Source organism: Ruditapes philippinarum, unplaced genomic scaffold (genome assembly GCF_026571515.1).
Source record: "Ruditapes philippinarum isolate M1 unplaced genomic scaffold, ASM2657151v2 ctg5437_1_1_1_1, whole genome shotgun sequence".
Taxonomy (NCBI): domain Eukaryota; kingdom Metazoa; phylum Mollusca; class Bivalvia; order Venerida; family Veneridae; genus Ruditapes; species Ruditapes philippinarum.
In genome coordinates this window covers 13402-38437 of record NW_026863609.1, presented here as the reverse complement: position 1 = coordinate 38437, position 25036 = coordinate 13402, and the positions used below count along the sequence as shown (strand labels likewise).

The 25036-nt window shown below is 33.4% G+C and overlaps 2 protein-coding genes across 2 annotated transcripts; both read left to right on the top strand.

Moving 5' to 3' along the window:
• Window positions 1-23584, top strand: LOC132722692 (SCO-spondin-like). The gene is made up of 20 exons (XM_060707214.1): window positions 1-164; window positions 1323-1373; window positions 2117-2392; window positions 3072-3230; window positions 4027-4203; window positions 4404-4568; window positions 5649-5807; window positions 6126-6293; window positions 6469-6641; window positions 8720-8813; window positions 15064-15351; window positions 16176-16328; window positions 16703-16873; window positions 17117-17290; window positions 17645-17797; window positions 18573-18740; window positions 19160-19330; window positions 22628-22800; window positions 23146-23207; window positions 23386-23584. The coding sequence occupies exons 1-18, from the start codon at window positions 101-103 to the stop codon at window positions 22774-22776; spliced, it is 2913 nt and encodes a 970-aa protein (XP_060563197.1). The 5' UTR covers window positions 1-100; the 3' UTR covers window positions 22777-22800; window positions 23146-23207; window positions 23386-23584.
• LOC132722690 (semaphorin-5A-like) lies at window positions 13792-16238 on the top strand. The gene is made up of 2 exons (XM_060707212.1): window positions 13792-15351; window positions 15648-16238. The coding sequence occupies exons 1-2, from the start codon at window positions 15210-15212 to the stop codon at window positions 15836-15838; spliced, it is 333 nt and encodes a 110-aa protein (XP_060563195.1). The 5' UTR covers window positions 13792-15209; the 3' UTR covers window positions 15839-16238.
• Window positions 23585-25036: the final 1452 nt, after the last annotated feature.

Below are 25036 nucleotides of genomic sequence, written 5' to 3'. Positions count from 1 at the left end.
CATAGTACATGCAGCACTTTTTATCAGTCAGTTTAATTATGTTTCGTTAAAAACCTATTTAGGACATGTTTTTTGTTCACTTTCTATAATTTATGATACAATGGATCTCAGGAATTCGCCGTTTAATTATTCCACGTTGCTGCTTTTGTTGCTGTGTAAAGCAGGTAATTTATTCAGAATTTGAGATGTGAATTTTGTATTATGTATTTCATCTTTGACCTCTCTGAGCATCTCTCTGAGCTCGGTACAAGTGTACTAAGCTGGCTGACGATTTTGCTAAAATGAGCTTGTAGGGAATTTTGAAATAGCTTAGAAATTGTTGTCTGTGTTACAATATTTGGCTTTTGATTAAATAAAATCAATTCATTTAGAAAAGTATTCACAAAATACCTAAATCGAATGTTGATTTTTTTATTATTTTTACACAAAACACATATTTTTAAAAGTCACGTGTGTTCGCTACTGTTGACCTTTGTGATAAATACACAGATAAAGTACTGGTTTATTAAAAAGCATATCGTTACATTAGTGCAATAATTAACTGCTTAACTTTAATTAAATTTAGAAGGACTTAACCTGCTTCTGAACGAATGTGATGATGTGAGTTATATCATGTACAAATTTAAATACCCAATAAAAAATTTCGTATTAGCGTTATAGACATAAGTAAATCATTAGTTAATTCTCACCATGCCTCCGCCGTGTGAGGGCTGGGGTGATGGGAATGAACTTATAAATATCTTTACCTTCCTTCCGCCCTTCCGCCAGGTCTATACGACGCTTAAACTTTTGTGGATTTAACGTACAAATTTGCTTAACATTGGCATGAAAAGGGCTTCAATTCTAACAGTTCCCAAACTTGACCAGGGGCATAAAACTCAAGAATGCTAAGTTTCCTTTATTATCATAGGGGTCATCGTTCCAATTGTCGAAAAGATACATACTTTTAAATCATTTGAAAGCTACACACTGTAATGTACAAAATATTACAATAGGAACATCTCGGCTATGTTTCAGAGGTTTACTGGTAAGAAACCCAGGTTATCCTGGCATGTATCAGTGTTATACATTGGACATGTAAAAGAACCAAGGAATCTATTCAATAAGAGCTAGGGACTGGTTCCCGGATTCCCTTGTATCTAGTCTGCTGAGATAAGGACCCTACTGGAAATAAGTGCTTGCACTTTCGTAGGTTATCTTTGACCGCCCGGTCCAAAGAAAATTATCAAATCATCATCATCATTCATAATAACTTTATCCGAAGTTTGACGAAAACGACCGAGCAGATACGAGTGCAAAATATTAGTGTGATTTTGTTACAGACGGCAGTGTATCACTTGATAAAAGATTTGTAGAGGCTGCCATATATACAGGTAAAATTTATCTATTTTGCTAACATTCTATTGTTCTGAAACATGGTTTGATAAAGAAAATACATTTGTTGAATGCAAACTTCGATGCCGTCACTTTGAAAAAAGGGCAGTAACTGGTTACCAATGGTTGATATTTCATAACTGGTTTTGACTGGTTGATATTTTCTACATACACCAATAACTGGTTTCTAAAGGATGGTATTTCATATATATGGAACTGACTGGTTTTTAATGGTTGATTCATCATATATACACCAAACACTGTTTTAAAATGGATGATGTTTCATACATACACCAAACACTGTTTTATAATGGATGATATTTTATATATATATATATATATATATATATATATATATATATATATATAACAATAACTTGTTTTGTAATGGTCGATATTCGATATTTCATGTATACAACAATTACTCGTTTCTATTGGATGGCATTCATATATACAACAATTATAACTAATACCTGCACGGGGAACTAATACCTGCACTCAAGATACCGCACTGTGCATGTATATGTATACGATTTAACTCTGACACATTTTCAACAGAAAGGTCCCCAAACTATGATAAAACTGGTTTTAATGGATGGTTGCTATTTCATATCAGCAATAACTGGCTTTTATTGGATGATATTTCATATATACAACAACAGTTGTTATTTCAGTGAAACAGCTTTTTGGTTAAGTCTGTTAAAATGTACAAAAATTACTTATATTGTTGCACATTTTGAAGGCCCGTATCAATGGTCAACGTGGACCGATTGGACTTCCTGTAACGGAACATGTGTGAACGCTGGCGGCATTGGACAAAGTGTTCGAACACGTTACTGTGACGATGGAAGGTTCTATGTCAAAGTACATTTATGCCAAGTTCCATACGTGGGCAACGTCGGCGCACTAGTATTCAGAAGAGATGCAAAACATGTGGAACGGTCGGATGCAATAAACTTAAATGATGGCTTAACAGCATATGAAACGAAAACATGCCACGTGACGTGTGCGATGCACGGTAAATGCACGTGATTTACTCATATCTGACATGTTTGATTGATTTAGTTCTAACTGGGTTTAACATGGTCCAGATGTCAAGATTTTAAATAAGTTAAAGGGACTTCACTGAGGTTTTTTTATACATGACTGGACTGAAATTAATGTTTCATTTGATCTATAACTAGATCAATAATAACTCGTGCACATTAAGCTCATTTGCTTCCAGAGTATTTATTCAAATTGTTAAAATGACCCAAAATTAAAAAGCGTTGCAAATCGGACAAAGAATAGACAAAATATGATTTTAGTCTACTTCTTTAGAAGTATGTTAGTTAATAATCTGCTGCATATCTTACTGATTTTAAGTGACCCTAGCCGATCTGTGTAAAAGTTTCGAATTTTATATTTTTAGGTACATGTATTTGGATCCCAGTGGAGTTCCTTTAATAATCTTGACTAAAATTAAGAGTGTTTTGACATGTAGGAACTGGAAATATTTGTTCGACACTTTTTTGCCATTTGATGTAGGTTTGTAATAATAACTTGACAAGGAATTAATAACAGGAGGTTATGCATATGATAATATACATGTATATATTACAATTTTTTTAATAATCATTTCGTGTACAATATATGTTTAATATTCATTTCAATATGCAATAGATTTGATAATGATGTATTTTCCGATCTTAATATAGAATCAGTCAATATATGGAGCCCTTGGCAAACCTGGTCAACGTGCAGTGTAAGCTGTGGAATAGGTAAATGGTCAAGGCCACGGATCTGTAGCACCGGCATAGATTGCATAGGTGAACCTATCCAGTACGGTGCATGCTTTAAACAAAGTTGTCAAATAGGTATGTTGAGATAAATAATCAACAATTGATCCCATATATACGTGTGACGTGTTTTACAACAGTTTAACATGCACTATAGGTCCGAGCCTATATTGGCAGTCTTGCATGCTTATAAGAGTATCCTTATAAGACAGCCATAGTGTTGGACACTCGCAACATTAAACATAATATTAATATAATTTATTACATAAATTAAAAGTTACAAAGTTTGGTTCTCATTCGCATTCGAATAAATAAAGTTTAAAGGTTTCTTTTGCAAAATTGTATCATTTTTATTTCTCAAAAATAGTTTAATTTTGGTATCTTGTTACAGTTTCCAAAAACATAATACTCATTTGGTAAATACAATACCTTCTGAATATATACTTCTGTTGGCAATTGGTATAAATATAGTTAATAACTATTTTGTATGGAAGTCAATATACTATTTTGTTTATATATTCCTAACTTTATGATACATACATGCATGTTAAACGCTACTTTTTCAGTTGTAAAACATTATTTAAACATTATTAAACACATATTTGACATTTCTAAAGAAACAAGAAATATGTATTTCTGAGACATAATGTGCCTTTAAGCTTTGTCTAGTGAATTAATATCTCTAAATGTAACCATGGTAACAGAGATTCTAAAACATTGCACATACATGTATGTTGATGGCTACAGTATGTAAAAAAAAATAAGTAAAAAATAAAACAGTATCACTTTGACTTTCTTTGCATTTCATAAGAACATTTCAAAAAAGAGGTATGTAATGATTTATTCTAATTTATTTGAATCATATCGTTTAAAGATTTAGATGGCAGCTGGGGATCATGGTCGGACTTTGCAAACTGCTCACGCACGTGCGGAAACGGTGTTCAGCACAGGCACAGACAGTGTAATAATCCTGCCCCTCAAAATGGCGGACAAAATTGTACAGGAAGTGCCCAGGACTTCCGAGCATGCGCAACGTTCCCTTGTCCTATAGGTATTTTTTTCCGATAGATGATTTGAATGTTTCGTAAAATTAGCTGCTTGATGCTTTGTTGGATAATTAGTTATTCAAGTATGAAAAATTATGTGTTGATGTCTCAAATAACACGGCTGCAATTACATCTGATAGTTTAATATTTGATTCAAAAATATAATAGTTGCGTTTTGTTTCACTAGCTGTATCATTAATTTAAGACGGCGGATGGAGTAATTTTACCGACTTGGCATGCAGCGCCACCTGCGGAATAGGAATAATGACGTCAATACGATCATGTACAAACCCAACGCCGAGAAATGGCGGGCAGGATTGCCCTGGTGAAGGATACAAATTATCCCAGTGCTATTTGAAGAACTGTATAGGTATAAAGTTAGTATATGTTTATAGGCAGGAAACAGATTTTTTTTTTGAGAATATGTATTTTAAGCTGTTATAGTTATAAAAATTACTAGATGGACAAATAGAAGTTGAAATTGAAGCTTTAATGTTTTAACCTTGTATACAATAAACAATCTGATAAGACAAAGGTACTTATAAACACAAAACTCAAATATTATTACGGCACATGTATTTGCGCATGTGTAAACATTCACTTGGTAAAATTTTCTGATCTAAAATCCTGTGACACAAATTTATTCATTGTTTTACATCATAAATATGATAGTCAAATTAAGATTTATCAATATTGTAAGTTCCATAAAGCATTATTACCGAATTTAACATTTCATGTAAATAAAGGGAGGTAATTAGAAATTTAATTTCTATAACGTCTAAGTCAAAATTTTCAATAAAAAATGAATGCATATATTTCAATGATTACATATAATGTGTACAAATATTTGCAGTACATATTTTACATGTTCTCCGATGCTTGAAAAATATTTTATAAGCATATATAACATAATTATATAAAGTTTCAGATAAGTGTGGTAACAATTTGCCAGCCCGCATAGCTCAATCGGTTAGAGCGCGAGACTTGTAATCTCGACATTGTGGGTTCGATTCCCGGGCTGGCCAACTAAAATTACTAATCAGTCTTTCGGATGAGACTTTAAATCGAGGTCCCGTGTATGGGTGCTTAAACACTTGGCACGCTAAAGAACCAGGAGAAGCTTCTGGAACTGGGGCATCTTTCTGTATCTGTAATTGCACTATCCTCCGAAAAATAAAATGACTAATACTCTTCTGGAGGGCTCGCCCATATGGGCAACCGGTGGCGAGTATAAATAAACGCAAATACACACACATGGTAACAACTTCAATTACAACATACAGGATCTTTCACAAACGTATTTAAGTTTTTTTGTTTTGTTTTTTTTTGTCTGAGTAGCGGACTACGAACAGCTAAGGTTATAAACAATCTCATAGCTTCTGAAGGTAGCAAGAATAATCCTACAGTTCTTCTATCACGAAATTAGTGATCTATTGTACATGTATTGTAGTTGATCAGTGGTCCACGTGGTCTCCATGGAGCAACTGCAGCGCGACATGCGCAAACGGAACGAAATCAAGAGCACGCACGTGTCTGTCTTCAAACGACTGTGTTGGAGCAAGCCGCGAGACAATGGCTTGTGTTAAGACGTCATGTCCGCAAACAGTTGGTATTATTATTATAATGATTATTTATATCATAATCATTCTTCTCCCATCATTATGATTATCATCATCATTATCATCATCATCATTATCATTGTTATTTACCATCATCATCATCTTTATTATCATTATTATTGTTATTATTATCATCATCATTATTAGTAGTAGTATGACCATCAATATCATCATCTACATCATCACCATCTTTTTAAGTAGTATCAATATCCTTGTCGTACATCGATCGTCGTTGCTGTTGTTGTTGAGTTACAAACTAAGAAATGTAAATGGTATCTTTCAAAGCTTGTTCAAACTTTAAATTTTAGATGGTGGATGGAGCGACTTTGTGAATATCTCGTGCAGCGTTACATGTGGGCGTGGCCAATTAGTTTCGCTGAGATACTGCAACAACCCCTCCCCACAAAATGGCGGTAAATATTGCGACGGAATAGCCCACAGAATATCGGAGTGCAGTCTGCCGTCATGTGTAACAGGTAGATTGATTTAAGAAGGGCTATCATATGTAAATGTAAATCAAAAAACAGATTTTCAAATTTTGGTTTTGAAAAAACTTTATCTAGCTCATGCATAACGATTTAAATATTTGTTATCAGTAATTACCTTTTTTGCTATTGGACTGTTGGGATTCAGTATAATATTGATCTACAGATGGTCAGTGGTCAAGGTGGTCAGACTATACCAAATGTGGGTCTATTTGTGGGGATGGCTACACTTTGCGGTATCGGACATGCTCGAGCCCAGCACCCAAGAATGGCGGGAAAAACTGCACGGGTATCTCCGAGGAGCGCCTTCAATGCAATAGTGGTCCATGTCAGACAGGAGCTTAAACGGAGACAACACATGAGTCACGTGACTTTAATTTGTCGAAATGTTGTTGTTTAAAATGATAAACTGGCTGACTTTTTTCACTACTTGTTCATTAGCTAGCATCGTTGCCTTTAATGGCAGCCATATACGAAATACAGGTCCGATTTATGCGTCGCGATCCTGACTTTTTAAAAATTACATTTATAGCGTCAATCCCTTTAAATTAACAGCTCATACATTCATTTAAATACCTTGCATCACTTTCAACAAAACTGGCTGCGTATCAGTTTTCACAAACCAAATCTTTAAACAATACTATGAAATATAAATGTAATTGTATTATACAGGTTATATGACCAAGTTTAAACGGCTGGCTACAAGCTGATATAACCCGAATGGCTACCCGATGGTTATATTGCAATACATTTAACCGTTTCTACGCGACTATAGAACATATAAGAGATTTTTACGACTTTACAATACAGTTTACTTAAAACATTTTATATAAGGATTAACAAATAGTACTACACAATTTGTCAGCAGCCATTTATATTTCAAGCGTGTTTAAATGGTAGGAATATTTTGCAAACTTTATGCATGTTATCTTTTTTAAATGATTGCTCGGTCTGGTAAAATAAATCATTGTAAATTAAAAATATGAATAATAGATATTATGAATGCATTCATAGGTAATCGGCGCGTTGATTGGTCACTACCCCCGCACCCCCCCCCCCCTCACCCACTCTACAGCCCTCCTATCTCTCAAAACCATGTTAAATACAGTACTTTTCATTTGAAACATGTTTTAATATTTGGTTTATGCTTTTAATTCAATAACCTTCATTTCCTACAAAAAATAAAAAATTGATACATATATATTTAGTAAAGGTATGCAACTCGCCGCTCAATTTTCAGCACTCATCTTAATATGAACTCCATAACTTCAACATTTTTTCACCAATTTTCAATATTTTGGTACCAAATGGTAGGGAATTGATTACTCTTAAAGGAATTAAAGTTGTCATTACAATCATTTCAAGTTATAAGAAGATATGTAATCTCGAAGTCACCGCAAGTGTAACTCGACAGTGATCTGACCGCTGGGTTTTCTTCAAAATTACCCGACTAAACGGCAGTTTATTCGAAATGAATGCATATTTCATTGTATTGCGCATATAAATATGATCAAATTATATTATTATTTGTAATAACTGTTCAATCAGAACAGCTTATAAAACTATAACAAACCTTTTTTCCTATATGTTAAATTCCAAATTATAATGAAAGTAATAGTTCTACAGAGTGCTCTCCCCTTCATTTTTGTACGGAGTATTTTCATTGGTCTAAGGTTTTCATACGACCAATGAAAATACTCCATACGAATGCTTCCGTTTATACATGTAGGAAAAAAGGTTTGTTATAGTTTTATAAGCTGTTTTGATTGAACAGTTATTACAAATAATAATATAATTTGATCATATTTATATGCGCAATACAATGAAATATGCATTCATTTCGAATAAACTGCCGTTTAGTCGGGTAATTTTGAAGAAAACCCAGCGGTCAGATCACTGTCGAGTTACACTTGCGGTGACTTCGAGATTACATATCTTCTTATAACTTGAAATGATTGTAATGACAACTTTAATTCCTTTAAGAGTAATCAATTCCCTACCATTTGGTACCAAAATATTGAAAATTGGTGAAAAAATGTTGAAGTTATGGAGTTCATATTAAGATGAGTGCTGAAAATTGAGCGGCGAGTTGCATACCTTTACTAAATATATATGTATCAATTTTTTTATTTTTTGTAGGAAATGAAGGTTATTGAATTAAAAGCATAAACCAAATATTAAAACATGTTTCAAATGAAAAGTACTGTATTTTACATGGTTTTGAGAGGTAGGAGGGCTGTAGAGTGGGTGTGGGGTGAGGGGGGAGGGGGGTGCGGGGGTAGTGACCAATCAACGCGCCGATTACCTATGAATGCATTGATATAATTATAATCAAACTTTACAATTTATCATAATTTATTTTAGAAATGAGTTAAACACAGTTAGATATTTGATTCAATTGAACCTGTTGGCAACAGTGGTCTGTAGTGAAAGAAGCTGCCTCTCACCCCGGAATCATGGGTTTGAGCCCCACTCAGTGGGATAACGGCCATGTGTCTTCGTTTGACACGGGTTCTTAAAATTCCAGGAAGCGTTCTCGGAAGTGAGTAATATACTTATGTTCCATAAACATGTGTTTTTTTTTTTCAGTCCAGTTTGAATACTAAGTATGTTTTAACTAAATCTCTTGACAGCTTTTTTTTTCTCCGGCACGCCGAAAATGAAACGTGTCCACATTATTTAAGGTCAACTAAGCACAGTGATAAACTGACCTGCTGACGTCACTCGGTCAGTATTTAATCTCTAAGCAAATATTATTCACCTCACTGACCTGAATAAACACACCGGCCAAGCCTCGCTAATGCCCCTTACTCTTTACACAAACATGAAAGCCCCATCACGACCTACACGTTCGTTTCACTCATTAGAGTAAAGATTCAACATGACTGCAATGCTGGCACGGTGTTTGTGCATACTAATCAAAGCGCTGAAAGTACTTAAAATACGCAAAGCATACCGATATGAGGGGTCGGATGAAAGTCCCTCAAACTCCGCGCACAGGGTGCTTCTTCACACAAGTTCACGTGAGATGGTTGGTTATCAATGGTTGTGTTTTTCCCCCCAAGGATGGGGCGGGGGGGGAAAAAAAATTTAACCGTAACAATTTATTTTTTTCTGTAATAAATAGTGACATTATAACTTAAGTATTGATGTCAAATCTGTCGATATGATTAAAAAAAGTTCATTTTTGTTAAGTTAAGATTACTTGAATGATTTCTCATTCGACAGCAGCCATTGTTTTGGAAATAAACGGTGCGATACGTTACTAAAAATATTTTCATAATAATTATTTCCAAAATATTTTTTTTTCACTTTTAGTTCACATCTAACATATTACGGTCTTATAAACAGTAGTAAACCGTGTTTACTTTATAAAATAAATATCAAAACTAAAAAAAATTATATCGTCAAAAATTTTGACGAAAATGTTGTGATGGAAGTGATCTAATCCTGTAAGGGGAGATCACTGCGTGGGAGACCTTTATTGTTCAAATACTGACAACTTATGTTTTACGAATGAATTCAATTGTGATTATTTGATGTAAAAAGTTCTTTGAACACAAATGTGCTAATCATTTACCTCGTAAAAGCAGCTGAATAACCCCAACGTTTGGGTGTTTATACATGTGGATAAAAGCTGAGGAGTTCCAGTTAAATGCAAAATGAACCAGTCTCATTCTGGACTGTTTATCATAGGTCGTCAGATTTATTGCTGCATCCATTTTCGGGCATTCTTATTACAACACATGCTATTTTCATATTTTATATACATTTACAATGAAAATTTAAAATTCAATTAGATAGAAGCCCATTGTTGAAATAAATATAAGTTCGAAAGGTTACGAATTCAACTTCATGAAGTCAAAACGTCAACGTTATGAATTTGTGATTTCAACAAAATTTGAATTCACGATCTCATAAATTCAACGTCAGAAATTCGCTGTTTTTTATACTTCCTATTTTCAACGAAAGATTTTCCTTCCATGTTTTTAAGATTTTTTTCTCCTTTTCGCATTTTTTTGGTCCGCTTCAAATAAGCTTCAATATTTGTATAGATTAAAATTAACTTACGTTCTGTTATCTTGAAATTCCAGTTTTTGACTCTTTCTTACACTTTTTGTCATGCCTTGTCCTTAAACTGTTACATGTTCATTATCATATCACAAGTCAAGTTGAATTAGGTACTAGAGTCAGCATTTCTGTTTGTTATTCATAAAATGTACAATCTATGGACTTACTAATTTGCATATACATGTACAATGTATTCTGAAAATCCACTGTGAAGTAAGAAAGTACGAAAATTTTACAATATCAGTTTAAAAGAATGACAGTATTTTTAAAAAAGATTAAGAAAATATCTTAATACACAATCGTAAACATCTCTGAGATCTTTTTAAGGCAGGGTAAAAACTATACAGGAAGTTGGTTGTAGACCAAATGTAGCACAGGTGACCAGGTCAGGTTCCTTATCCCAAACTTGTGAGTTCGAATCCCAACTAAGACAAAAAAATTTTTTTTTGCAAGGTCGACAGTCCACACTGGCTTGGAAACTGGCCATGCCACACAGGTAAAGGTCATGTGTAGCTAGATAGGGCCGCGATATGATTAGGCTCCAAAGACGTGCTTGATAAAAAGTTAAAGAAAAAAAACACACACAAAAAAAACAGCAGCAACAACAACAAAAATAAAAAATTAAGGTAATCAAAGAAGCAGGCCTTGAAATTGTTACAGCACATTTCTTATTTTAGCTAGTGTTTCAATTTAATGTAGATAGTCTAATGTAAACATTACAATATTTGTAAAAGATAGATCTAATAACTGCTCGTAGCAATCAAGTAGGCAATCTAGTAGCTTATACGAATAAGATCAATTTCAGTTTTCTTTTCAAAAACACACTAATAAATGTTCATCCCTCACCTAGGTATAATTTCAAGGTAATATCCCAAGTACACAAACACACCAGTGATTGGTTGGTGTTTTTTAGCCAAATTATGGAATTTACCAATGACAACGTATTCAACACCGATATCTCCTATTGGTCAGCTGTTTTCAACTTCCTTTTTTACCGTTAAAAAAATAGTTATAACTATTGTGTATATTTCTATCAATCGACATTTACGGCAAATTATACATGTATATCATTCATCACTACTTACTTCCGGTGATAAGTATCAAATATGTTAAAATATTTTTTTAAAACGTGTTTGACAATAGTTTGCACCTTCCCAAGAAAAATAGTTTATATTCCTTTCTGATGCGTAATGTGCCTTTAGATGAGAAGACAGGCTATTAAATACATTTTCCCGTATAATTATTGATAATTTCACTAGATTGTGATGGAAACCGGATGTTAATATTGACCATTATCGAACTCATTTCCTGACATTAAGTAATATCATACAGTAATACTGGTGTTAGATTAGGGAACTTGGCTGTGACCGGGAAGGGATCGAAGCAATGACCCCTTGCTAAGAGGCGGTACCTGTTATTACAGTCCATTTCCGAAATGGACATAATTTATTGAAACTACAATCGTCCAAGTTCTTCCTTCAAGGCCATGCCTCATGTCTTCGGGTCGGAAATAATAGTGTCCGAAGGGCGGATTTAGGATGCAAAAACATGTTCAGCCAACAGGACATTGATCTTAATGTTTGACACGGTCAAGTTGTTTTTCGGCCCTTTGACCGTTTACTTCACGATGTTTACCCATGGACGCATTTAAACAGCCGTGTACGGTGGTCCGTAAGGGCCATCATTGTTTAACACGATAAAACGATGCAGATATAATTCACTACGATAGAAAACAATATTGATAACGCTCTTCTGCTATATCTTACCGTTTGTTATCGTGCCCTTTTTTTGGTTACCTTCATGGTATAAACATTAATCAGACCGGATGAGATGTTTTTCATTCAAAAATTCGAAAAGGCTATATATATATATATATATATATATATATATATATATATATATATATATATATATATATATATATATATATATATATATATATATATATATATATATATATATATATATATATATATATATATATATATTTATATTGAACATTTGCATTCAATCCATTTAATCGCATGGACTTTTTGTGTCATCGTCCATTCAAGCAGTGACAGTAAAACATAAATTAATTAAATGAACATGCTTTTAAAGACTTATTAGTTTGGGCTTTCTTTTCCCATTGCCCAGTCATTTGTACGTACCTTGGTATCTTTCCACGTATTTTTGTATCGCCTGATTGCACTGTCATATAATGTTATCTTAAATTCGTACTGACTTATCGTAATTTCTTATCATTCTTTCGTTTTGTTTTATCTTACTTTTGTACCGCCTTAACATACTGTCATCATATCGTCTTCTGATCGTCTATTCGTACATTCGTATCGCCATGTGGTACATTTGCATGTCTAATCGCACGCTCGTGTCGCTTAATTTTACAATCGTTTCGTCTAATCGTACTTCCGTATCGACTTACGAGTTACAGTGGTAACAAATTTTCATATAATCATATCGTTCATAAATGTTTGGCGAATTAACAATTTTCCTTACGGAACACCGTAGCTCTGAATTGAAATAGTATCGCAGCCTGTGACGTCACCATTATACTTCGTCCGAGCTTATAGCCACGAATTGACCTCTAAGAATGGGGTCATTATTTGTATGTTAATGGAGATAAAGATATTTACCGCCCCGGGCCCCGACCAACCTTGCACTGGATGAAGGACATGTCCCTTCACCGGAGGAGACATTTTTCAAAAACAACCTTACGTATATAAAGGTCCTTTACGATCTGGTTTTCAGTCAGAACATTTCACGTTATTGATTTGAATACATTTCAAATGCTTTTACTAATTTGAATATTATAAGAAAATACTGGTACAACAGAAATACAGTGATTAATCGGCCAGGATTTGCAATTATTTTGACAGCAGTTCTAACTGTATTCTTCTCTCAAGGTAAGAAGATTTTTAACAATTTTTTCCGTTATTACAAGGGAGATAAATAGTACAACTACTACCATTACAATTTGGAATTAGTTGTCTCCCTTTATGTAAAAAAATAACTTCTTGTTTAGTGGAAGGGAAAAAAATTGCTCTATATTCTGTACTTAATCTTTTGAAAATTTGCAATACATTGTCATCTGAATATTTACAAAGAATTGCATGATTTTGAAAAGTTTTGAAGTTGCCTTTTTAGCATAAAATAACGTTGAAAAAAAATGAGTGAGCGTAAATTTATCAAAAATTTGCAGCCTACAACCTTTTACATGCATGATATTGCTATTAGTTTTTGCTTGAATGTGGTGAAACAAATTAGGGCAAGTATGAAAAATATTTTTGCATGATTTCAATTTTCTTCATTTCAGAGCTGAATGCTACGGAATGCCTCTAGGGCCATCGCCTAGGAATGTGTTAATCTGAAACGCAATAGTCGATAGATCGATCGTGAAAACACGAAATCACGAAACTACGATGGTGTAAACGCGATAGTACGATGATGAAAACGCGATAGTACGATGATGAAAACACGATAGTACGATGATGAAAACACGACAGTACGATGGTGAAAACGCGATAGTACGATGATGAAAACACGACAGTACGATGATGAAAACGCGATAGTACGATGGTGAAAACGCGATAGTACGATGGTGAAAACGCCATAGTACATTGATGAAAACACGACAGTACTATGATGAAAACGCGAAATCACGAAACTACGATGGTGAAAACGCGACAGTACGATGGTGAAAACACGATAATTTATCGCGTTTTCATCATCGTAGTATCGTACTGTCGCGTTTTCATCATCGTACTTTCGCGTTTTCATCATCGTGTTTTCGAGTTTTCACCATCGTAGTTTCGTGATTTCGCGTTTTCACCATCGTACTATCGACTATCGCGTTTCAGAGCAACACATTCATAGGCAATGGCCTTAACGGCATTCCGTAGAATGCCGCTCGTATTAGAAGGTTTTTGAATGACCAATTACAAAGTTTACAAGCAATTGATACAGGTAAATGTCTTCTAGAAAGAATAGTTCTACCTAAGTAAAACCTATTTAATACATATTTTGTAATTTTGAGGATATTGATCATGAAATGTGTCGTTCCGTCTACAATGATACCTTTACTGAGCGACACCCTCTGCAACACGACGATTTAGTTCGTTTCGTAGAGTTTGTTGCGCTAGAGAGGTTGAATCATTTATAAATTTTACTTTTGGATAAAAAGGGCACTTTCTTGAAAGAGGTGATTGCTCTACAAAGGGTCGTTCTATTTAAGTTGTAGTATACGTGTTATGTAGCTAGTCATTCATAAGTTATTCATATACTTAAAACTCTTCCGTATGGGTCTTAAATGAGTAGCGCTTAGGACAGTGTAAAATCCCTTTTCTCCATTATTTTTATAATCTATGACTGATGACACGGCGTAATCTATAAATTGTATTCTTGAAAATTACTCCAAAACGATCTAAATTATTATTCTCAGTAGTTGAAAAATAGTCTATTTCAAACAAGTATACACATTTACAATTTAGAAATAAAATTTTACAACACGTGAAATGAATAAAAACGGTACATAACCGAAAGCTTATGCTTTAGTTATATGATGTCATATCCAAGTATATATGTGTTAACATTTGGCAGCGTGTATATGTAGGTACATTGATGTATTAGAAAGTACAGTTACATGTATTAGACTCATTTTTTTATATTGACCATTACAGTATTGTTATTTAAGGACCGTATTCTTGGTCATCGTGGTCAGGATGGTCACACTGCAATGGCACGTGCAAAATAAATGGAGGAGTAGGTCAGCAGAACCGGAAGCGACATTGTAATGACGACGACGATTTAGTCAAGTTACATTTTTGTCGCGAGCCGTTCATGGGTGATTCCGGCGACGAGCAGACGGCCATTGTGAGAAATATTTACGACAATGCTCAGATTATTTTAGAAGACAGTGTTTCCTCCGGAACAGATAACTATGAATTTGAGTATCGGACATGCCAGAAAGAGCACTGCCCAGGTACGTTGTATTTTCCTTCACATTTCTTTATCAAGTCTATACAGAAGTCACTTATTGAATATAATTTTGATACTTTGGACATTTCGGATGAGGTGTTATAGATGGTTTGTACGACTTTGGTACTTGTTGTGGCAGTTACGCTCAGAGCAATTTTTTTTACAATAAAACATATATCATAGAACAAATAACCCATAAAACATATGTCAAAAATGTCGACATATGTATAAATATTTTTTTCCGTTTTTTTCCTAACAAATCTTTCTTAATTTAACATATAAGACCAACTATCATTTCAGTAAACGGCGGCTGGTCACAATGGACTTATTTTGGTGCATGTTCAGTAACTTCCGGAACTGGTCACATGACACGGTCCAGACAGTGTAATAACCCGACTCCGGTACACGGTGGACACGACTGTGTTGGGGTTTCTTCGGAGTCAGCGTCATGTTCAGATATTGATAACTTTTGTGCGACTCTCAATCTGTAAACAATCAAAATTGTATACTGCAATCACTAAATAATAAATTAAGAGGTTTCTCATACAAAACAACTTTTTCGTGCAAAAAAAACTTTCTCATGCAAAAACACAGATTTTAAGCAAGTAAATTAAAAGGATGCGGTTCTTCTTTTCTGGACTTTATTACCTTTGCTGGAAGCATTATTTAATATAAGGTTTTCTTTTTCATTTCCACGAGCCTTCATCAACATTTGGGATATTATTAATTCTTTTTAATCAAATTGCCTTTTTATTCTTTTTTTCGTATGTCCCATGAAAATTTAATACATTGATACATTTTTAATACATTTTTTAATACAAATTGTAGTAAACACATGGAGCGGTTGGAATAACTGGGAATCATGTAGCGTCTCTTGCGGTAGTGGGATGAGAGTACGATCCCGGCACTGTACATCCGGCTCGGACTGTATCGGTAATACACATGATGTTGAAACCTGCACTGGATCACCGTGCACCATTAGTAAGTACAGTAGACAGTAGACTCTTGATTATTTTAAATGATGTAAAAACGTGACAATTATATACCAGAATGTTAAAACAGTCGGTCTTGAAATAGAATCATCAGACACAATTTAGTGATATGTCTTTGAGTGTTTTTCTTCTTTCTTTTTTTTTAAATTCATTAAAAGCATGCTCAGTGTTATTTGAATACTTTTAGAGGTCTCTTTGATTTTAGTCACTTTGTAAAGAAATAAATGCCACTGAATATCAATATAATGTGGCCGCAGATCAAGAATCATTACAAAACACAAAACACTTTTTTAAAAATGTTTAAATATATCAAATATTTAAGAGACAGACACGATCAAACAATATTATTATGTATTTTCTAAGATGGCGGATGGAGTGCTTGGACCGAGTTTGGAGAATGCTCGCGCAGTTGCGGAACTGGCGTTGTATTCAGAAGGAGGCTATGTAACAATCCAAGTCCTCAAAATGGCGGCTTGAATTGTACTGGAAGTGCCCAAGCATTTAAGACATGTTTGAAAAGCGAATGTCCGATCGGTGAGTCAATACTTTTTGAATAGTTAGAACGGCAAAAATGTTTTCGTATTTGTTAAAGTTCGTATTGTTCAGGTAACGACTCATTTTTTAAGCAAAAATTTGCGATATAAATAGAATTTTTTCACCCAAAAATTAACATACTTAACCTCTCACTGTTCTTTCTTTTAAAAGAACGAAATATTTTTAATATTTGATATTTATATAATATTATGTAAATTACACATGCATATATTGCATTATTAGATGGTGGATGGAGTAACTACACAATGTACCAGGATATGCCATGTAGCGCCACCTGTGGTGGTGGAGTAATGACGTCATTCCGTTCATGTACGAACCCAGCTCCTAAATATGGCGGGAAAATCTGCACGGGAGAAGCCTACTATTTCAAGCATTGTAATCTTAGAAATTGCATCGGTACGTTACGTTCTAATATTTGATTGACATATACATGTATATATTTATAAACAAATATCTGATTTTTCATAATTATGATTGTTTCTTACATTATATATACATGTATAAGGAAAGTATGTAACATATTCAGGGTCATTGATTTTTCGATGGCTTTCCAAAAAAAGAAAATAATGGGGGAAGATATCGAAGTTTTTTACACCACCTGACACCGCTGAGTCAGGAAGTCGCCATAATTATGTCCCAAAACGTGAAAACAACCTCGAAATAAGAAGAGAAATGGATTAGCTCGAAAACCTCAATCAAAATGTGTTACAATCAATGTACACGTACATAATTTGTTTCTTTTCTTGACAGTAAACACGTGGTCTGATTGGTCGGAATGGAGCGCGTGTAATTCCACTTGTAATAACGGAAGTAGATCGAGAACGAGGTCCTGCCTGTCGGAAAACGACTGCATTGGAGAATCAAACCAGAGCGAGGCGCGTATTTTACAGCCTTGTCCAATAGGTATAGGTTTTTAGTTTGTACAAAATGCCGGCGGGGACATTTCAACTTCATGAATTCCCGACTTCGCGAATTTACGATTTCAACTTTAAGAATTTACGATTTCAATTTAAATTCACGAATTCGCGATTTCAACACGATTTCAACATCACGAATTCATGATTTCAATTAAATGAATTCACAATTTCAACTTCGTAAATTTTTGAAGATGAAATCGTAAATTCATGAAGTTGAAATCGTGAATTCGTGAAGTTGAAATCGTGAATTCGTGAAGTTGAAATCGTAAATTCATGAAGTGAAATCGTGAATTCGTGAAGTTGAAATCGTAAATTCATGAAGTTGAAATGATGTCTCCATTTTGTTAAGCGAGCTATGACTGAATGTCCCTAGAAATGTTCAGGTATTAACGTTGTTAAAAAGTCTGAGTGACCTTCAACGTTTATTCGTGACAAGTGTTAAAAAAGATTAAAATGTTTAAGTGGGCCGAAAATGTGTTCGCTCGTACTTTCTAAGAAAATTCTCTTGTTTCCACATTTTGTTTCACTATAAAAATATAAATGTTTACATTTAATTAAGAAAATACTTTTATTGTTCAAGTTGTGTTATTTTGCTTTAATCTTATTTTTGGTATAAAAGAAAAATAATAACATTTTCGACAAATGAAATAAATAAAAGTTAAGTTTCTATTTCAACGTTATGAAATCACATATTTTTTTGTCCCTGTGCTTTAAAATGTTATTTTTCTTACAAAGTATGGCACTATTATATCTGTTTTCAGACGGTGGGTGGAGCCATTTCCGTAACGTTTCATGCAGCGTAACATGTGGGCGTGGTCAAGCAATAGCTCTTAGAGAGTGTAATTACCCCGCCCCTCAGTTTGGAGGCAAAGACTGCGTCGGACTTTCACATCAGATAACCGTTTGTGAAATGCCATCTTGCGCTGTTGGTATGTAATATATTCTTTATATTTGTTCATATGCCGGTATATTATTTCTTTATTATTTATACGACATTAACTTAACGAGGTTATGTAACAATCATTAGCTAGTGCTCGTGCGTGAAAGCCGCCAAAAATCTTCCTCACTCAGTACGTGCTACAGAAAAAAAAATCAGATTTTTATTGTTTAAACATTTATACTGCAATAGTAAAAAATGGTATGTTAAAATAGCTTTTAAAAAAAACTAATAAGAAACGTAAAGTTGCGGAGTTTGCCGAAAAAACACGAAAGATTTGACCGAAGGATCACACTTTATCGCCGTCAACGGCATAAAGTGATCAATTATAGACATATACTATTAAACAGAGATACTTTGACACACACTGTAAAAAGATAACAGACAAATAAAACTTTTAAATATCCACAGACGGTGGTTGGTCAGAATGGTCAAATTTCAGCCGGTGCGGATCAGTGTGCGGAGATGGGTACACAACTAGAAACAGGACGTGTTCGAATCCAGCACCGCAGAATGGAGGTAACAATTGTACGGGAAGTCACGAGGAGAGATCCAAATGCAATAGTGGACCGTGTTCTAAAGGTGAGTGTAAAGTGAAAAGTCTGAAAGATAAGTGTTTGAAATTACTTCCTATGTAATAGTATTTTGGCATTTCAAATTAATCAACATTTAGGTTGATGAATCGGTTACTTATTTATCAGTTTAAACCCCAGTCACACTAGAGGTTACGATTACTTGCGACCACCGGCGACTTATAAAACTGACGATCATCAGCGATTGTCTGCGACCAAAACCATTTTTGCACAGATAAATTAGACTGTTAATTTACCTATGCTTGTATTTAGAGAAACCTGTTTTATTTTGTACATGTAGCCAGTTAGTTTTTTTAATGCATATATGTATCTTCAATATAATTGACATAACGCCGCCTGTCAATCAAATAAGCAGGGGTCACAGAGATAAGCCAATCGGCGATCGTTATCAGTTCCACGCTAAGATACCTGCGAAGTCCGCCATTTTCCTAAAACCCCAGTCACACTAGAGGTTACGATTACTTGCGACCACCGGCGACTTGTAAAACTGACGATCATCAGCGATTGTCTACGACCAAAACCATTTTTGTACAGATAAATTTACGTTTGCGAGTATCGTAAGATAAGTCATCATTGACAATTGTACGACAGGTCATAAGTAAACGTACGATGGTCTCAAGATTGCCTGGGAATACTTACGACTACCCGTGACATAACATGCGATCACCTACAACTTGTCCTACGACCATCACACGATTACTACAGACTACTTAGGATTATCAGTGACTAGTGGCAATTTGTAAAGAATGTCGTAAGATTGTCGCACTTCCGAACGACCATCGTGCGACAGCTTTAAGACCTTATAAGATCACTTGCGACCTGTTTGATCGCAAGGAGGTTTTTGTGCAAGCTCAAAAACCTTTCTACGACTGAAATTGGTCGTGGGACCTAAACAAGATAACCTGCGACTGCCAAAGATCACCGATGACCGTCGTAAGACGTTTTAAAGATTGTCCGCGACCAGAGGTCACTGGTGATCGTGAACTGGTCTTCACTGGTCGTAAGCTCTAGTGTGACTGGGGCTTTAGACAAGCCACTAATTCTTGTCTAGGACAATTGTGCAGAAGTAATTTAGATTGAAATTATTTTAATCTTTTGTCAATTTAAAGCTTTTTTATCAATATATTCATTAAAATTAAGTTACCAAATATACTGACATAATTGACAGGTCGCAAAAGTCGCAAAAATGTCAATAATTTTCTACATGTGAAATAATAAGTACGAAATATTTATCCTGGCTATATTATATAACACAATGCATTGAAAAATGAAATGTTTAAACAAACCCTTTTATTTCCATTCTAATAATAATTCATAATCACATAACATATTATAAGGTCCAAAAATATCCAGAAGAATTTCGTTTACAACGTATAGCCTCAATAAAAACGCATGAGTAAATACAATAAAAATTTGGGTGAAATTTTCTAACCAGGATATTTCTATTAAAGTTCAATAAATTAACATTAAATATTCAAATAGATCTGTATAATACAAAACTAATACCAATGAATCATGTCTGATCAGATAACAAGTATGTGAAGCTTACTTTAAAGAGAATAACGTTGTGTTTTGTCCTGAATTATATCAAATATATGTTAACAATACATAATCACATGTCTGACATAAAAAGTAAGCAAGAGCATGCAATTTTTGAATAAATTTTAAAACAAATTAATGTATAATCTAAACTGAATTTAACATAAAAGCCAAAAATGATTTTAAATTTATTTTTGTCACTAATATAACTTTACTGTTTATGTTTCGCTACTTCAATTTCTAAATAAAACGATCATAACATAAACATATACTTTTCTACATATTTGAATAATTTGAATTTGTAAGATATACTGATATTTTGTCAGTTTTAGATTTTCATTGAAGTCAACAAGAAATAATCTTTGCGTTTAATACCAGAGTGCGAATAGTTTTTTCTTTCTATTATTGTTTATGTTTAAACGAAATCTTGCTATCTATCCTGTCATATATGTTTGTGTAAATATCATTTGTTATCTAGGGAGAGTAACTTTATAAGTTTTCTTTCATTCTAATCCCTTTCAATTTCATGTAACAATTATAAACATATACATGTAAAATGTAATATAGGTAAAATATTGAAATGAATATGTTTAAACTAATGCAGATATTATTTTGTTACTTTTCTAAAATACCATAATACATTTATACATTGAATAATACCTATATCTACTATTCAATAAAACGATTAAGAACATCAAAATTTTATATAAACATAAATAATATAAGGTAACTTTATTGGTACCATTAGTGGCATAACTGTTTTGCGAATACATCGGTACCGTATTTTGTCTAAGGTTCTTACTGACCAGGTCACGTGAATCAGTGGGCGGAGCGATCCCTTCTCTGGCGTAATGTCAATTACCATAAACCGTTTCTCACAGTGACGATTTGGGGAAAACAGTGAAATTTTTATACAGCTAGCTGTCATCCTTAATGAATTGATGTTTTATTTTTATAGACCCACAATGATTTTCCGCTTAGCAGATGTCTGTCAAAATAAATCCCCATTTAAAAATGACTGCACTGATACATATTTCTATAATATTATGTGCTCAAAATATTGCCAAATTTTACTTTAATGTTTATTTGATAAAATTAGCTTTTTATTTAGTTATATGTATAAGGGAGACAAATGCGCAAATTTGTATTTATGCATGCATTACCGAGTTGTTTCCCTTAGTTTTACAGATATAGTTGATTTAATCATACTAAATACAATTATATTGATAATAGGTTGTATAAATGCAGCACAAACAATGTGATCTAGTGGACTACCTTTTCTTGCATGTTTAAGGCAGTGATCCACATAAGTGAAAGCTTATACTGTCAAGATAAAAATGTTCAAAAAAAAACAACAGTTAAAACATTAATATATATTATTGATACGTTTGATCGCATGTATTTTAAGTTGCCATAATAATGGCAAATATGATATTCCAATTAATTTGAAATATTCTAGGGAAAACTTGCGCTTAAATGGTGAATTGCTGGTGAATTACGTGCTGATATACACCGGAAGCATTTATATCAGCAAAACAAACATAACAAGAAAGAAAGAAAAAAAGAAAGAAAGAAAGAAACAAAGAAACAAAGAAAGAAAGAAAGAAAGAAAGAAAGAAAGAAAGAAAGAAAGAAAGAAAGAAAGAAAAAAAGAAAGAACAACAGACAGAAATAAAGAAAGAAAGATTATTTTGTTTGAATTTCTTAAGATAATCTTAATAATTATCTTTTCAATTTTCTCTTTTAGATATGCCAATATGCAACACGGTCAATGTTCTTGAGGATTTGAAAAATCATGCACTATATGCACCAACGAGGGCTTGTCCGTGTAGTAATATGGACTTTATACCAGAGGAAAATATGATGAAAGACCTATGTGGAGCCCCTGCAGACTAAACCACGTGGTAACCAAGTCAATCTGTAACGATAAAACTTGAAATAATTATCACAATTTTAACAAATATAAAAATGAAAAAGAAAAGATAAATCAAAAAGTTTCTTAATTCTGTATCTACTGGCATAATATATATTGTCATCTTTTGATATACAGCCAAACCTGTGACCAAAGTACATCCAAATAAGAGACCAAACATAGCCTTTATATCAGGCGGCCATTTTGAAATGTTTTTCTATGCACAATACATTCTGGTATCCTAGTATCGGTTATATTAGGTTACCACGTGACTTTAAAACATCCAATAAGGGCAGAATACAGTGAAGTCGAATATAATGTCAGTTCCACAAGAGAATTTTTTTATATTTCAGATAAGAACAACTTGCTCACAAATCCCCCTTTACAGCCCTATAATGAAACTGCACCGCGAATGGTAAAAAAGTTGATTAATTTCAATAACTGATAAGTAATTTAAGAACTAATTATATGCACGAATCGTTTGCGTAAGAATACATGTAGCAACAACAAATTATGTTACATACAAATTAGTGATAATTTAAATCCGCGCGCAACATGTGCATTTTTATTTATAGATCATGTTCTATTTTTAGATTGCGACAGAGACATGTGAGGACGGTGTACACGAACAACTTATAAATTTAGACGTTGACGATAAATGGGAATATTATACCATGAAATGGAAGCAACATTAAAAAATTGACCGATTGCTTATACATGACTTTAAAATCTTTTTACATAGTTTATTAATTTGATATTGTATATAAAGTTTATATTTTTAATATGCCAGTATATATGTGTACCTATTGATCTCATTTTTATGTTTTAAGTAAATAAAATATGTGTTCATGTCATGAATTACGTCATTTTTGCTGTTCTCTTTGTATAGGAACCCTCCAAAAAGGAATAACCTTGTTTAAGCAACAATATTAATGTATTTTTTTTTAAATAAAGGTCTTAAAGATCCTGTATGGTGTAATTAAGGTTGTAACCACATTTAAATGAAATTTTATATATGTATATGATTATCCTTTTGCAACAATTTTCAAACATTGAAGAATATGTAGAATATGTACTGCAAAAAATTGTTCACATCATATGTAATAATTAAAATATATGTATTAATTTCTTATTGAAAAATTTGACTCAGACTTTACAGAAAATGAGTTTCTAATTATCTCCCTTTATTAGCATGAAATGTAAATTCGGGAAAATCTTCACAAATTACGCGTTTTACAATATTGATAAGTCTTCATTTGAGCATTATGTTTATGTGATTAAGCCATAAAAATTGAGTTACAGGATCTTTAATATAAATTTTACTCCTTTAAATCATCACCATCTCGCAGAAACCGCCCAAATCTTTTAATTTTTTACTATTCGATGAAGCTCTGAAGATGTACCCGTTGTAAGGGTACGTTTGATTCTTAAATTTTCTTTTCAAAGAAATTTAATCAGATATATGACGCAAAGCGTTCGGTTTAATCTGTAAGGATTTAATTAATTCCTCAGTGCGATTAAGATACAATGACACAAAGAGGTCGACATGACCTTACCGAAATGTCAAACTTCCTTTTTCGTGTTCTTGTAGAATCGCTTTTTCATAATATTTGGTTTGGTATGCGGAAGAAACGATATGAAAATTTCTTTTAGCATTGCCAAAAAAAAAGGGATTTACTTTTTTTTGTTAAGAACGTAATTACCCGTGGTGCTCGTTTTAAAGGATTGATTTTTAATATGTATTAAATCACTGTTGGCGAAAATAAGATGTTAAAATTGTAAACAAAATTAAAAGATAAGGTTGGTATGTAAGTGTACAATGAACATGACACATGGATCAAAGGCCGTGTACTCATGCTTTTTTGTTCTTGTATTTTTTTTCTTTCCGTACATGATGAATTGACGTCAGGGCAATGTGTAAGAACTAATAGATTTTGGACGGTGAAAAAAGCTCTTACCGTTGTTAAATAGTATAGAAAGAATAACAATTATAGCAGTATAAAGAATTGCGTAATTCACTTATTACACACTATTGAAAAGCTATGAAATGCGATGAAAATATCAAATTAAAAGTAGAGGAATAGAAAACAGGGTTTTTGACCTTTCGCTTTCCAGTTCCGTCAAAAGATGAAAATGATATTAAACTTTGAAGACAACACAGCCCCCACCCCGGATTGATTTTTTAAGCTTCAAACGGAATAATTAGCTTAATCTGTGGAGTAAAGAATATGGGAGATACCCTTC

Excerpts from the sequence above, each read along its gene's own strand:
- LOC132722692 (XM_060707214.1), top strand. The coding sequence starts at position 101 with ATGGATCTCAGGAATTCGCCGTTTAATTATTCCACGTTGCTGCTTTTG. Across the intron at positions 1,374-2,116 it reads AGAGGCTGCCATATATACAG|GCCCGTATCAATGGTCAACG; the intron begins GTAAAATTTATC and ends CACATTTTGAAG. Across the intron at positions 16,329-16,702 it reads TGGATCACCGTGCACCATTA|ATGGCGGATGGAGTGCTTGG; the intron begins GTAAGTACAGTA and ends GTATTTTCTAAG.
- LOC132722690 (XM_060707212.1), top strand. The coding sequence starts at position 15,210 with ATGGGTGATTCCGGCGACGAGCAGACGGCCATTGTGAGAAATATTTAC. Across the intron at positions 15,352-15,647 it reads CCAGAAAGAGCACTGCCCAG|TAAACGGCGGCTGGTCACAA; the intron begins GTACGTTGTATT and ends CTATCATTTCAG.